The sequence below is a fragment of the Pongo pygmaeus genome, chromosome 6, assembly GCF_028885625.2.
Source record: "Pongo pygmaeus isolate AG05252 chromosome 6, NHGRI_mPonPyg2-v2.0_pri, whole genome shotgun sequence".
Classification (NCBI taxonomy): domain Eukaryota; kingdom Metazoa; phylum Chordata; class Mammalia; order Primates; family Hominidae; genus Pongo; species Pongo pygmaeus.
In genome coordinates this window covers 143,725,555-143,741,601 of record NC_072379.2, presented here as the reverse complement: position 1 = coordinate 143,741,601, position 16,047 = coordinate 143,725,555, and the positions used below count along the sequence as shown (strand labels likewise).

Sequence of the window (16,047 nt, the reverse complement as noted above, 5' to 3'; positions counted from 1 at the left end):
TATCAAAAATAGTCAAACATATAATCAGAGAGTAGAATGCTGGTTACCAGGAGCTTGGGGGAAGCGCAAATGGGGAGTTGCTCTTCAATGAGTGTAAAGTTTTAGTCAATGCCAGATAAACAAATTCTAGAGATCTTTTGTACAATATTGTATCTATAGTTAACAATACCATTTTTTAAATACTTATTTAAGAGATTAGATCTGATCTTGTGTTCTTAATGCAATACAAATTAAAACAAAAACAAAAACTCACTTATCTTCTTCATGCCTGATAGTAAACTTTCAACTGATACCTGTGTAGTTGTGTATGTACTCACATGTTTAACAAATAATTATCACTTCCTTATTGATGTGCAGTTGCTAGTGGGCTGTTTCTGAGGTGCATTCAGACGGGATATATTTTCTTTCTAACTCTTACTGGTGCTAGAGGTGGCTTACCAGAAGTTGGAGATTAAGTGGTTTACTGTTTCTCGGGTTTGGGACAGAATCCCTAGCTCAAACTATGAATATTTACAGATTAGATTGATTTCAGGAACATAAGACTTAATTGAATCTTTGGAGTACTAGGGGCAAGAACTTGGTTAGGAATAAACAGCGTTTAAGTAATTAGAATTATTTAGCTCTCCTGGGACTCAGTGAACCATCTTCTAAATAAGATTCTGGAACTTCTCTGCTCTCTAATTTAACTGTAGACACCTGTGACTCAATCCTGACCAACCTGGCAAAATATCTAATTCTTTCTCCTGAGATTGTATCTGGAATCATTCTTGCTATATCTTAAGTCTATAACTCTTATTTTTCCTTTTAATTATTACTGTTGGTTTTAAAATTGTAATTACAATATAATTCATATTACTGAGAAAAATATCTTTAACAGCACAGTGATTATTGTAAGTAATTTTTTAAAAAGTCTTTTTCGTTATGCCAATCCCATTTCTCATAAATAATCTCTGTTAATGAGTTTGGTGTATGGAATATAGAAGTGGTCTTGTGTTTGGATTAACAAACTAATAAGACATGATAGGCTTTACTCAATGCCAAGTTTAAGGGCACGAGGCAGGTAATAAAGCTTGATAACAAAATTAGTGAGGTCTGTCATTTCACAGTACTTGCTTTCAAATGTACCAGTAAGTCCACATTTGGGATATGCTTTGCCAGGGAAGCCATTGATTTTGAGGTATCTAGTTTTTATCCCTTTGTTTCCTTTGGGGTGCCAGACTAGGGCCCATTTTCCAGTGCAGGTGCATCTTATTAATGCTGATTGCCGATTACTTGATCTACAATCTTGACATAAAGACCTTTACCTGATGCTTAGTTTTCTTGGATTTGGTATGTTCCTATACCTTCCATGAATTGCTATTGCAAGGAAGATTTGACCAAGGTTATTCAAACTTTAAAAATAACAATATATCTCATAACAGATAATATACTAATATATATAAGATCTAACATTTTTGATGGTAGTAAAATAGGACCATGGTATATTTTACCAGTATTCACCTGTGGGCCATGTAAGTTTGCTATTAGTTTTTCATGATTACACATACTGTCACAGCAAATATCCTTGTACATATTTCCTTATAATTTTGGACAAGTATTTATGCAGGCTACATAGAATTTCTGGATAAAAAGGTAAACACCTTTAAATTTTTTATAAATCTGCCAAACTGTCCCTCAACGTTATAGTCTCATCAACAGCGTGTGAGATAATGTTTCCTCATGCACCTTCCTTCTACTTTTATTTATGTTGTCTCTCTCTAGTCCCTGAATTTTTGTGTGTGTGATTTTGGTAGGATACACAAAATCATCTTGATTTTGCATTAAAATCAGAATGCTTAGGATTAGCTCAACATCATAGGACTAAGTGGCTGATCTAGACTAGCACTGTCTGTCTCTTGTATTCTTTGAGTTAACTGAAACTGCAGAATCTGTTTTGTTTTATTCTCCTACCTTAATATTTGGAACTAATTTATAATCTACTTTGCAGAAAGTGAAGATATTTCAACTCAACTTTATTCCAAAGAAATAGGGAACTATTTGAAATAGGGAACTAACCTCTGCTTGTGCCTGAAGCTCTTCATTATTTGTCAGTAATGTTAACTTATGCCAAGTAAAAAAAAAAGTTAAAGATGTATTTCACCTACTTACGGGTTCTACTAAAATATAAAGTTGCTGTAGAGGTTTTTAATATATTTTAGTCTTCATCTGTTTATCAGCCTGTTGTATGGTAAGTAATTGCTCAACCATTGAAGTTATGGTATGTGACAAATCTGCAGAAATTTTGCTGTATAAGCCAATAGAATTTTTTACATTAAAAGATAACTCATGCAGTAACTTCTATTCATTAAAGCTTGGGACAACTTAAATGATGATAAAGTGAACTTTTTTTAGGTAGATTCATTACGATTTATCAAAAATTAAAGAATGTCCTCTACTTCTGGTTCCTTTAGTTGGTCACTTTCTCTAACAGTGATATTGGTTTACACATTTTTCAAAAGTCGCTGTGTATGAACTTATGCCAATGTTGTTTACAATGTGTTGGAAACATTTTATTTTTCAAATGCAGTTTTATTTATGTTTATAGAAAATATTTGAAACTGGTGAAAACCTCTTTGTTAATAAAATGAAGGAGAGGTAGAATACATTTTTTTGGTCATGCTTTATTGAAAACAAAATGGTTTTAGGGACAGACTGGAACTTGTTTTTCCTTCCAGATGGATTGAATCCCTACTCTCAACCTACATGCACTGAGAAAATAGTCTAAACATTTCATCATGCTTATTTTAGCTCCCTTTGCCATTTAAAGCAGGAATAGATGTGGACAAATTTACTTCCTATGATATAGGTGTTTCTCTTTTTATACACTGCTTAAGAAATATCAATTTAAAGGTGGATGTTAGAAATAACAGGCATTAGCGTTTTTTCTGTTGTAAAAGTAACAATGATCTTAGCTGAACTGGATTTATGATTAGCAGTTTTACACATTTGCCCACTGAAATTCATTTCTTCTTTCCTTGTCTTCCTCTTGCATTTTGGTGACTTCCTTACAGCCCTCACCACAGTCTACAGTGCATTGCATGTGTTTGCTTCTGTTTTCATGTTTTTCACTATAATATGAGCCTGGAGAACTAGATCTGTTTGTTGTTCATCTTTTTATTTTATGTAAAGCCTAGCACATAATAGGAATACATGTTGAGTTCAACCGATCTTTGCAAAATGGTATAATGTGGAAAATTGGCAAGTCATTCTAGTTGATAATCCTTGACCATTAAAAACTACTATTTCTGAGATTTTCATATTACTTTAGTGAATCGGTTATTACATAAAAATATTCCATACACTTGTTAGTCTTGTTTACAGAGAATTGTTTTATATATTCTAAAGATAATTACTGATAGTTTACCATCTGTTTCTATTAATGAGTCATTTCTGTCTTCCTAATCACTTGTTTTGTGCCATATTTTATATGTGAGATGGTCTCTGTCTTTTAGCCTTTGATGGTTTTGATACTTAGGAAACGTGCAGTATCTTCTGTGGTCCTCTGTGAGTTGTATTTGTGACGTAATTTGAATTTCAGTGCCACTCCTTACAAGGAAATGTGCGTCGGTAATTCGTAAAATGAGACATCCCTTTTAGATGTCTTTATAAAAACTTATTTTTGTTTTTTACTTTCTAAGTAGATATGGCTTTTCTTTTCCAGAAACACAGTCTTTGCAGATTTTTTTTTCATTCTGACAAAAATGGAGAAAGAGGACTTAATGTTTATTGAATGCTTATTGTATTCTTGTATCGTAATGAGCACTATATATAATCATTAAATAATTACTTAATAACCTTATTCCATAAGTAATATGCTTATTTACAGGTGAGTAAGCTACAGAGAAAATAAATATTTTTTTTCCACTTGGCCTCTGCTTTATTTCTCATGTAACATTGAACACAGAAAATAGTCTTACATATCATGTGTAAGTGGAAAATATATGGGAACTTTTATTTTTGACAGTATAGTCAGGTAGATATTCTGTAAATATCCCATCCATAGGGAAAGGATATTTTTTTAAAAAAAAGGATAAAAGAAGGCATAGAAAACATTAGCAACAGATTATCAGAAAAGACCTTGAACTGAAAAAAGAATCAAATAGAACTTCTTTAAAAAGAATCGGTAAGAGTATAAACTTTTATGTTTTAAACAGGTGACTAGACATAATTGCAAGAGAGGTGTGAAGAAATTACAGGCTTACGCAGAAAGAAAAGGTGATAGGAGTGACGCAGGTTAAGAACTGTGAAGGGCAGAATGAGACTGTCTAAAAATACATTTAAATGGAGGGTCAGAAAATTGATGCATAGAGAGAATGGAAGATAGGAAATAATGGAATTAAAAGTGGCTAAGAATTATCCAGAACTGAAGAAAGTCATGGGTCCTCAGATTTAGGAAGCACATTTTGTTGTTGTTGTTTTTCAGACAGGGTCTGGCTCTGTCGCCCAGACTGGAGTGCAGTGGTGCCATCTTGGCTTACTGCAGCCTGGACCTCCCCAGGCCCAAGTGGTCCTCCAGCTCAGCCTCCTAAGTAGCTGGGACTACAGGTGAGTGCCACCATGCTCAGCTAATTTTTAAAAATTTCTTGTAGAGGCAGGGTCTTGCCATGTTGCCCAGGCTGGTTTTGAATTTCTCAGCTCAAGCAGTCCTCCCGCCTTTGTCTCTCAAAGTGCTGGGATTACATTCCTGAGGCCTCCACGCCCAACCTTGAAAGCACAATTAATTCCAAATAAGCTACATGATGGTGAAATTTGGAAAACCAAAGATAAAGGGAAAGTCTTAAAATTTGCCAAAAAGAGAAAACAGGTTAGATACACAAGAATATTGGACTGACAGCGGCTTTCTGAGAGTATCAGTGTACTGATGGCAGTCAGAAGCCAATGTACTAATACCATCAAGTTTACTACCAATTTACAGTATTATTTATACTCAGCTAATCTATTATTCCAGAGTAAAGCTGAAATCATTACATTTGCAGCCAAACAGAAGAGGAGTGTCTTTACCACCAAGAGAGGCTCATTAAATGTGCTTTAAAGCTGAGTGGGGTATACAGGTGTGAAATGTCAAGAGGTGGTTAGGTCCCCTGCTGAGATTTGGGACCATACCATCCTATTTCAAATACTTTCATAAGACATCTTGCCCTCGTGGGTGGATTAAATTCAGGGGAAATTCCCACAGTGGAAATTGTGGATTTTTATTTCTTTAAGTGGTCATTTTCTAGCATCTATTTTACAGTTTCTAAAACAAATCATGTATCACTGAGCTTTTTCTAGAGGCTGTACTCATCTTAACTATTTTATATTTCAAATACCTGAGGAATACATAAGGGAAAGTGCCTGTTTGTTTCTTTTCCCTCAATTCCATTTACCTGTGCCATTAATTTTAATTTCAAAGAAAAGTAGTTCCTCACTTTGTTGGTCAATTCTGAGAGTGGACTTTAATTAATCGGCTTCTGGCTTATTTGTACTGGTTAGAAGATGCTTAAAATGGAGACCCTGTCACATTATCTTAGGCCTCTAGCAAAGAACCTGCTAGTTTGATGCCTAACAATGTTCATTCTGAGCTGATGCTAAGATACTAAATATTTCTATGAAAAATAGAAATCAGAAAGGTAGCACCAGCAACAAAAATAGCTTTCCATGGACTGCAAAAACTTCAGGGAGCAGTTGATTAGCAGCATCAAATCCGAGAGCAGTAGCAGGCAGAAATCATGGGAAAGGAGGAGGCCAAGGCCCAAGTTGGAGAGACAGCAGGGTTTATTGGATTACCTTAGCATTTCCAAGTTTCAGTTAATTTTGTACCACCTTCACAATTTTTACATTATGCTCATATTATCTAGATTATTTACTTATATTTTAAAATAAACTTATGCTTATCTTTTATTTTTAGGAGGAAATGTTTTAATCAAAATAAAAATTGAAACCCATACTACATATTGTAAATCAAAAGTATATGTAAAAATTATTAAAATGAGAGAACACAATGAAAAGCATATCCTGCTGGGTGCAGTGGCTCACGCCTGTAATCCCAGCACTTTGGGAGTCGAAGGTGGGTGGATCACTTGAGCCCAGGAGCTTGAAACCAGCCTGAGCAAACCCTATCTCTACAAAAAAGATAAAAATTAGCAGGATGCGGTGGTGTGTGTCTGTAGCCCCAGCTACTTGGGAGACTGACGTGGGAGGATCACCTGAGTCCAGGAGGTTGAGGCTGCAGTGAGCTGTGATCGAGCCATTGGACTCACATCTTGGGTGACAGCGCAAGACCCTGTCTCAACCCCAAAAACAACAAACTATTTTCTGTTGCCTGTCATAGAGCCTGAGGCCTATCTTCTGTTATAAAAGAGGAAAAAACTTTCAAGAAACATTGAAGACATGCTAGCACCATCTACAGTCTTCTCCTTTATTTAATCAAAAAAGATGCAAAGGCTGGGCGCGGTGGCTCACGCCTATAATCCCAGCACTTTGGGAGGCTGAGGTGGGTGGATCACCTGAGGTCGGGAGTTTGAGACCAGCCTGGCCAATATGGTGAAACCCCGTCTCTACTAAAAATACAAAAATATGCTAGGCATGGTGGCGCATGCCTGTAATCCCAGCTACTCGGGAGGCTGAGGCTGGAGAATTGCTGGAACCCCCCGGGAAGTGGAGGTTGCAGTGAGTCAAGATCACGCCACTGCACTCCAGCCTGGGCAACAGAGCCAGACTCCATCTCAGAAAAAAAAAAAAAAAAAAGCAGAAAGGAAATAAACTTGTCATTTGTCATGTGCAATATAGAATCGTTTTTAGTACCAGCAGTATCAACAGATGAATGTGAAATGATTCACGGAGGTTAGCGTGACTGTGTGCGTCTGAGTGCCTGCTCTTTAGTGATCATCATTTGAAAGATATTGCTCTGTGCCTCCTGTATTGAAATGATTTTGTTCTTTCTATTTGAAGCTCTTTTAAGAGCCTGTGCCGATGGAGGTGCCAACCGTTTATATGATATCACCGAAGGAGAGAGAGAAAGGTATGCTTTCTTTTAGCCAGTGTGCATAGTACCACGAATTTCTGCTCTTCTGTTGTTTTATTTTCTTCTTGTAAGTGGACATTGTTAATTCTCCTTCAGACTCTTTTATAGAAAATCTCCTCAGTGAGGGAAGAGTAACCTGAGCTGCTTAACCATGTTGTATTATTTCTTGATTTGAATGGTATCTCTTAGTAGAATGAGGCCCATCTATTCTTATTTTAAAAACCTTCATTCTGCTACTTCAAAGCCACATTAAGTAGCATTATCGGATCTTGATACTTGTGAGAACTGTGGAAGTCAGCTAAACTGAAACTTCATATGGCAATTTGAGATGTTATTCAAACAGTGTAAATGAATGAAAACTGATTTTATATAAAGTAGATGTATATTCCCTCATAGAAAATATGAGATTTTATATTAGTTGAGTAAAGCCCAGTATAATTTAACTTAATTATTTCTCAGTTATGCATACACTTATATGTTAGGAGATAAAGAGTTTCCTTAAGATTTACTATCCCTGCTGTCTGATTTTTCTTATCTGTATGCGGTAAGGTATTTTTAGATAAGATAATATGTTTGATGGAAGTAGATTTTAAACCTAGCTCATTGTGAACATGTTTGTAGTCCAAACACCTTGGCAAACAGAAGAATTTATAGTGAACATATAAGTAGACTAACTATGAAACATAGTTTCATCTCTATCATATGTATTATTATGTTGAAATGTTTATAGTTTAAGAAATTACCTCACTGCAGGAAATAAAAACATTATGATATAACACACTCTAGGCACAAATTAAATATATGTATTTTGAAATAATATATTTTTCTTTATGGGATCAAACTTTCTAACACTGGAGCTGCTTTTTGAAAGCAGCCAGTTTCTTATAGGAGGAAGGCATGTTTCCTTTGAGACTGGACATGTTAATGCTAATGTCTGGGGACTAGATGCATTATCAAAAAATATAGCAAGAGTGACAGCCTAGAAGACAGTTTAAATTCTTAACATTTTTTGCTCCTTTATTTTGTAACTTTACAGATTCCTCTGACAGTATCCTCCAAGACCTGACACGGACAATGTGTGAAAAAGTACTCAAGTATGTGTTGTAAAAAAGGGTCTAGGCCAGTTACTTCAGATAAGAGCGTAATGCCCATGAGGCCAAGCTTATGTATTGGGCCTGTAGCCTGCTTGCTGGCAAATACTCTGGTGCCAAGTATTCTCTAATGGCAGGTGTAGCTTGTGAACCTAATTGTAACCACAACTGTGAAAGGATCTCAACACTGTGCCTTCCGAGTGATCTTTGATCATAAGATCTGTCGATAATGCTTGTGAAGAAATACAGACTATCATATTGATTATTTTTACTGAATTGGAGTGGATACTAATAAGAAAGATAACAGAGCACTTTAAAAAATGATTTCAACTTTTATTTTAGATTCAGGGTGCATATACATATACGTATATAGACGCGTCTATATACATATACATGTCTATATAGACGCGTCTATATACGTATACATGTCTATATAGACGCGTCTATATACGTATACATGTCTATATAGACGCGTCTATATACGTATGCATGTCTATATAGACGCGTATATATACGTATACATGTCTATATAGACGCGTATATATACGTGTATATATGTCTATATATACGCGTATATATACACATATATATGTCTATATATACACACATATATATATGCAGTTTTGTTACATGTGTGTATTGTGTGATGCTGAGGTTTGAGATAGGAATGATCCCTTTACCCAGGTCATAAGCGTAATATCCAGTAGTTACCTTTTTCAACCCCTAACCCCCTCCCCCCCATTCTCGTAGTTACCAGTGTCTATTGTTGCCATCATTATGTCCATGAGTACTCAGTGTTTAGCTCCCACTTATAAGTGAGAACATGCAGTATTTGGATTCCTGTTACTGCATTAATTCACTTAGGATAATGGCTTCCAGCTGCATCCATGTTGCTACAAAGCAGATGATTTCAAACAGAACACTTTGATTCATATTTGAAAGCAAAACAGATGACCAGATTTAGGGGGCGAGTACCATTATTTTTTGCCCAAATTTCAAAATAACCACGTGTGATGTTTCTCAACACATTTATAAGTAATCTTATAGAAGTCTTTCAAGAAGATTTATATAATTTAACAACTGTTTGTTCATGTATGAAGATGTTCAGTAAAACATTGTACTTTTCATTGATTTTCTAGTTGTAATTATGTGTTTGCAATGATTCCTGCTCTGATGCCCAGGGACATCGCTGGCCTGGGTGAGAGTAGAATCTCTAATAGGAAGATGAGTGAAACCAACTGTCTCATGTGGGAATTAAGTCCTTGAATCAACCTCTAAATACAAACCCTAACCACTCAAACTAATTGGATTCAGGTGACTAAGCATAATTCCTCTTAATTGTATTGCTAATAGAAAGGCATCACAATAAGAAAAGAAAAAATATGCATGAGTTTTAAAAGGCCAGTATGTACTTTGAGGACCACTACTTGCCTTGTTCTTATTTATTTACTTAACATCCATATGTACAATGTAATGCCTCATAATTACGTGATAAAACATGAATTTTTAAAGAATCGTCTTCAGTTGAAGACAAAATATTTGTACATTTGGAATGGAAGGAAGGAAGACATATAGACAATAGCAGAGGAACAGGGTTTACAGAGGAGTAGAGCTGAGGGAAAAATCAGTGATGGGACCTTCTCTCCTCTGCTCCGGCTGAGGAGCGGCAGGGCGTGAGGCCTCAGGCCCCGTGTCACTCTGCTTCTGGGTACTGCTGGACATTCAGGTCCACATCTGTCCCTCATGGAGCCAGGGCCCTAGGAGAGCCTGAAGAGGACCCGGGTGTGCTCCAGGCCCCTGCCTGGGCCTGCTGGCTCCTTTACTCGTTCATGGACCCAGACGGAAAGGGAAGGTTGAAGTGTGGCGGGTGAGGCTGCTGGGACCCACGGGGAGATGTGTATAGTAAAAAGAAGACTCAGAAAAGGGTATTGGATTTGACCATAATCAGCAAGTAGAAACATAGTGCCCATTTATCCTGCAGCCCGGAAAGTCCAAGATTAGACAATGGAAACATAGTTTATGAAGTAGAGGTGATTAATGTTCTTCTGTTACCTGCTTTCCGAATACTGAATTAGTGCTCCCAAACTCTTGGCTTATACATATTAGATAGGTTTCATTTTATTACAGATGTGCAGATATCATTGTTTTCAGTGTTCAAATTGTCTCATCTTTGGCCAATATAAACTTCTTTAAGTTAGATCCTATGTTCTTTTTAAAAAGTTACCTTTATATACATATATAAAGGTTATATATATACACACATATATATAAATATAAATCATGTGTATTTTATAAATCACATATATAAATTATATATGTATAATTTTTAGGCATAGTTAATGTACAATAAAATGCATATCATAGATGTTTAATTACATGGGTTTTGTTAGACATTTATTTACAGCCTCTTATCTACCATCCAAAACGAGAGAGAACATTTCTCTAGCCCCAGAAAATTCCCTCATGATTGATAATCCAGTTTTTTACCCCCAGTCAATTACTTTCTGATTTCCGTTACTGTAGACCTTAAAAAAATCTATTACTGAATTTCGAGCAAAAGAAATCATATAGTATGTATTCTTTTGTGTCTTTTTTCTTTTGCTCACATGTTTTTGCAATTCATTCATGTATTGGTAGTTCTTTTTTATTGCTTAGTAGTATTTTGTTGTATGAATATACCACAGTTACATTTGTTTATTCACCAGATGTACATTTGGTTGTTTCCAGTTTTTGGCTATTATGTGTTCATGCCACTTCTTATACAAGGGTTTCTGTGAACAATGTTTTAATTTTGGGAAGCAGGTACAAAGAATGAAGTTTCTGGGTAACAGGGTAAATATATATTTAACTTTCTGGAAATTGGCATTTCACTTTTCCAAAGTTGTTGTACCATTTTATATTTCCATGAGTAATGTCTGTATTGCTCCATATCCTCACCAATATTTGTTCTTTTTTATCTTTTTGATTTTAGCCATTTAGTGTTTGTGAATGGAATTTGTGATTTTAATTTAAATTTTTCTGATACCTAAGGATATTGAACATCTTTTCATGTGTTTATTGACCATTGGTATTTCATGATTTGATATATAATAGCTTGTAACACAATTCTTATTTATCACTTTTATTAATTAAAAAAACAGCTGTGAGCTTAGGTCCAGTTCTATACTAGATGTGTGAAATGCTTGCACACCATCTTTATTAAAATTGTTTTAAATTGTGGTAACAAAACTTAACATGAGATCTACCTCTTAACAAATTTTTGTGTATAATACATATTGTTGAATACAGATAAAATGTTATACATTAGATCTCCAGAACTTACTCATCTTGTTTAACTGAAAATTTATGCCCATTGATTAGTAAGTCCTCATTTCTCACTTTCCTCCACCCCTGGCAACCCCATTCTACAGTTTGATTCTATGAATTTGACTATTTTAGATACCTCAGATGAGATAATCTTGCAGCATTTGTCTGTCTGTGACTGGCTTATTTTATGTAGCATAATGTCCTCAAGGCCATTCCATCTTTCATAAACGTCTTTGTTTCAACTATGAAAGCAGCCTCTCTTCATTTATCAGGTTTTGTTTTGATAAAGAAGCCCTAAATATTTTTTTCTTATCGTGAATTGCAATGTATCCATTAATATCTGTTGGTTCTGACCTGTGGGACAGTAGGACATATGATTAATTTTTCTGTAGTTACTTGTTAAGTGGATGCAAGCTCAGTAAACATAAGCTCCCTGGTGCCATTCAGTGTGATAGATTATATGACATAAAGAGAAAATTCTAGTTCATTGTGATAGATTCTGTAACAAAGGAAGACATGGAGCAAGGACAGTTAGATCAGAGTGAAGGTATTAGAAAATATTCTGAGGATCCTAATGGGCTGTAAAAGACTGGGACCACAGAGCATGTGAGGTATACATATGTGTGTGCATTTGTAGCGACTGGGGAGAGGCAGGGAGATTCTCCTTTGTCTCCTGGATGAAATCTAAATTAACTACCTTGAGATGCAGGGTTATCTTTTTAGGCATGTCCAATTTCTTCCTTTGTATTCTGGTCAAGCAGAGCTGCTCACTGTCCTAAATTTGCCATGCGCTTTCTCCTCTCTGCCTTTGCTCAGGCCCTTTCTCATGGCTGATCTTGTACACATTAGTCCCACTCATAGTCCATTACAATTGTGCAGCCATTCGAAATAATCAGTGATGGTAGATCCTATGCTGTACTCATTCTTAGGTGGTTTTAGCAGCATGTGCTAGCATGTTTTGTAGCAGTCGTATCCATGCATCAGTGTTCAACTAACACACCATGTACTCCAGGAGGGCTCCTCTTCCCTTCCAGCCTGAAGTGATTTGGCATTTCCTACACTGTAATAATACTCTTAAATCACAATGTTACATTCACATTTTACCTTGATTTAAAGCTGTAAAGACTTATATTCTTTACTAGGTTGTAAATTTCTAGTGATCTATTGCCCTTTAACTTTGCATAATACTTTGTAATTATTTACTTTCTTGTTTTATCTTGTGATTTAGCTATGGGTAGATGTATCTTCTTCACTAGGTGGTAAACTCCGGGAAGGCAGCAATCATAATTAATCATCTTTATATGCTTCATATCTACTACACTAATGAGCATTTGAGAATGTATTGAATTCCTGATTTTCCCTTGATATGTTAGCAGAGATGTAAGACTGAGTTTTGTTAAGTCAAGGATTTCTAAGATACAATACCAGCTATTGGAAGTATCTTTTTGTTAAAGAAACTTTCGATAATTATATATCTTATTAGTATTATAAGCCAGAAATGGCTTATGTCTAAAAAGATTGTGCATTTTTGTCTAAAGTCATGTATAGTGTATATCTCACTTATTTCCAGAATATCTTATGTTACGTTGCATTCTAATTCCTGTCTAAATGAATCTTTTATCCTGGAACTAAGGTCCTTGCCTTTGAATTCATTGGTATTTTGAGAGCAATATGTACCATGAATATCAGTGCTAAATGTGAGGGTTTTTTATTTCTTTGTGATTTTGTGGTACTTAGAGATTCTCAGACTCATCAGCATAACAGTCTAATAAGTTGCTATATCTTTAATATTGTGTGTAGGATATCTGAAATGTGGGGAGGGTTGTTTTTAGGTTAGTTTTCTCAGAGTAATTAATGAATATAGAATCCTGAATGGAAAGTTCTACAGGAGAGTATCTTTATATAAACATTGTTCAAGGTTAGCTCTAATGTTTAGGAGTTTCCTTTCTGTTTAAATATGAGCACCTAACAAAAATTCCTTGCATTCATGGAAATGACCACGTAATTAAACACTCATTACCAATGGCAGGATGATGAGGGCCTATTTAAACCGTAAAGCAAAATACATTCCTGATCTCTTTTTCCTGTCACTTCATTAATTTTCCCACAGTTACAGTTTCAGTCTTTGAGCTTTATATAATCATGCAACTTACTCATCAGATCAATCTACTTTTTAGATTAATCAAGTGTGACGGGGACGACTGTTGTAACTCTAACTCTACAACTATTTGTGCCCCAGCTAAACGAAGTTGAAAATATAATTAAAATAACTGAATAATGTGGGAGGATAGCTCTTAAGAATTAGCTTCTAGGCCATGCGTGGTGGCTCACGCCTGTAATCCCAGCACTTTGGGAGGCCGAGGCGGGCAGATCACGAGGTCAGGAGGTCGAGACCATCCTGGCTAACACGGTGAAACCCTGTCCCTACTAAAAATACAAAAAATTAGCCAGAAATGGTGGCAGGTGCCTGTAGTCCCAGCTACTTGGGAGGCTGAGGCAGGAGAATGGCATGAACCCGGGAGGTGGAGCTTGCAGTGAGCCGAGATCACGCCACTGTACTCCAGCCTGGGCGACAGAGCGAGACTCCGTCTCAAAAAAAAAAAAGAATTAGCTTCTAAAGCCTTTATCAATACAATTAATCCAGGTATCTGGTAGCAAGTATCTGATTACTCTTGAAGGAATCAATGACAGTCTAAGTCTGGCTATCTGTGAGTAACTTTGAACAATTCATTTTATTTCATTGCAGGTAGCAGCAGCCTCCAGAATGGACATTATGTAGTCAGAGAGTTAGATTAAGGTTCAAAATCAGATTCTGCCACTTCATTACTTTTAGCAAGTAATTTAACTTCTTGGGCTGTAGTTTCTTCATCTATGACATTTCAGGAAGAGATCACTTTCTTTTGGAGTATTCGGAGAAATCTTGATGAGGTAACATTACTGTGGCTGATTACAGAAGATCTGGATAAATCAAGAGGATGGAGCATGGCTCTTAAAAGCTGTGATGATAAATTATTGAATAGTTCAGTGTGTACCTGATGTAGTTTTAGGCCATAGTTGTAAATATTTTTGTCATACTTAACTATTCTGAATGTAATAATTGTATTACTTTTCAGAAAAGTTGTAAGCATTTTTCAGATAGTGGTTGGCATATAGGAAGGTAGTGTTTGGCATCTGATTTGTTTTAAATCCACTTTGTTCAGCTATAATTTCATACAACAAAATTCATCCATTTTAAACATACAGTTCGATTATTTTTGAAGTGTTATATAGTTGCGTACCCACCACCACAGTCAAGATTAAAACACATCCATCATCCCAAAAAGTTCCTACCTCCCGCTTTGCAGTCATTCACCTCCTCCCACACCGTGTCCCCTGTAGACTTACAGAATGTCATACAAATGAAATCACACAATTTGTTGTCTTTTCTGTCATTTTTCACTTATCATATGCTTTTGAGATTCATCCGTGTTATTTTATGTATTTTATTCATCCATGTATTTTGTGTATTTATTATGTTATTTTATGTACTTTGTTCCTTTTTACTGTTGAGTAGTGTTCCAGTATATGGGTACACCACAATTTTCTTTCTTTATTTTACACAGTTGATGAACCTGATTTCTAAAACTTGCCTTTTTGTTGAAATTTGTTGTCTTTTTTTTATGTGCTTCTTTGGAATACATGTTCTTTTAGTTGGAACCAAGCAAAATTCTCAATGTTTTCAATTCAATCCCAGACATTATATAAAATAGTAGTAAAGACTTATATGTAAGGTCTATATTTGCTGTATCTTAGTAAAAAGTATGTAAAAGCTTGTTCAGTTCTGTTTTTAAAGGAACGACAATAAACATGAAATCAGTGTGAAATAAGCTGGTGTCAAGTATCTGAGCATAAGCTGTGGTCTTGATAACCTCCAATATATGTGGCAGTTGATTTCAGTCTCTCTATGACTAGTTTTCTCACTGATTGTGATTTTTTTTACTGCTTTTCAAGCCTCTCATGGAACAGTCAAAACATGTAATTTCTATGTGCTTTAACATATGCAGAAAGGAAACAAATATGAACCAAAGATCTTTGGTTCAGTTGATTCTTATAAGCCTAGCCTTAGCAATGATTAGTCATTTGCTTCAGCAAATTTCCATTAAAAAGTATTTATGCAATCAAATTACCAAGCTCTGTAAGCATGTCAACATTATCAGGTCTTTGAATCAAAATGATGAAAGGTAAAAATGATTAGTGCATTTAAAAGATAATTTACAACAGAAGTCTTGGTATTAAAGAACCTTACACAACAAACTGTGAAGGCATATTTGTCTTAAATTATTGATTAAATTAGTTTAGTAATATATTTTAGTCTGTTCGTTTTCAAATGCTATAAATCAGAGGTCTCAAAATTATCCATGCATAGCTATGAATCATTTTGGAGTGTTAGAGGAAGGAGGAATGTGTATGCGAAGGTGCTGTGTTTCTCAGATCATGCATGAACTCAAAATAAATTTTCAGAGCGAGACCATTTTAAGCAGCTGCAGGAAGTCAGTTTACAACTAAATTTAATCAGAGGCATTGTTTTTTATGGCTATTCTATTTCATAAAGTATGTTCCTGACAGAAC

General features: G+C 35.5%; 1 protein-coding gene across 6 annotated transcripts in view; it reads left to right on the top strand.

Moving 5' to 3' along the window:
• TPK1 (thiamin pyrophosphokinase 1) overlaps nucleotides 1-16,047 on the top strand; it is a 380,984-nt gene that overhangs the window by 142,716 nt on the left and 222,221 nt on the right. For all 6 annotated transcript variants that reach the window (XM_054495232.2, XM_054495234.2, XM_054495231.2 and 3 more), the window contains exon 4: nucleotides 6,970-7,039. In XM_054495232.2, coding sequence (XP_054351207.1) covers nucleotides 6,970-7,039 — 70 coding nt within the window. The remainder of the gene's footprint in view (nucleotides 1-6,969; nucleotides 7,040-16,047) is intronic.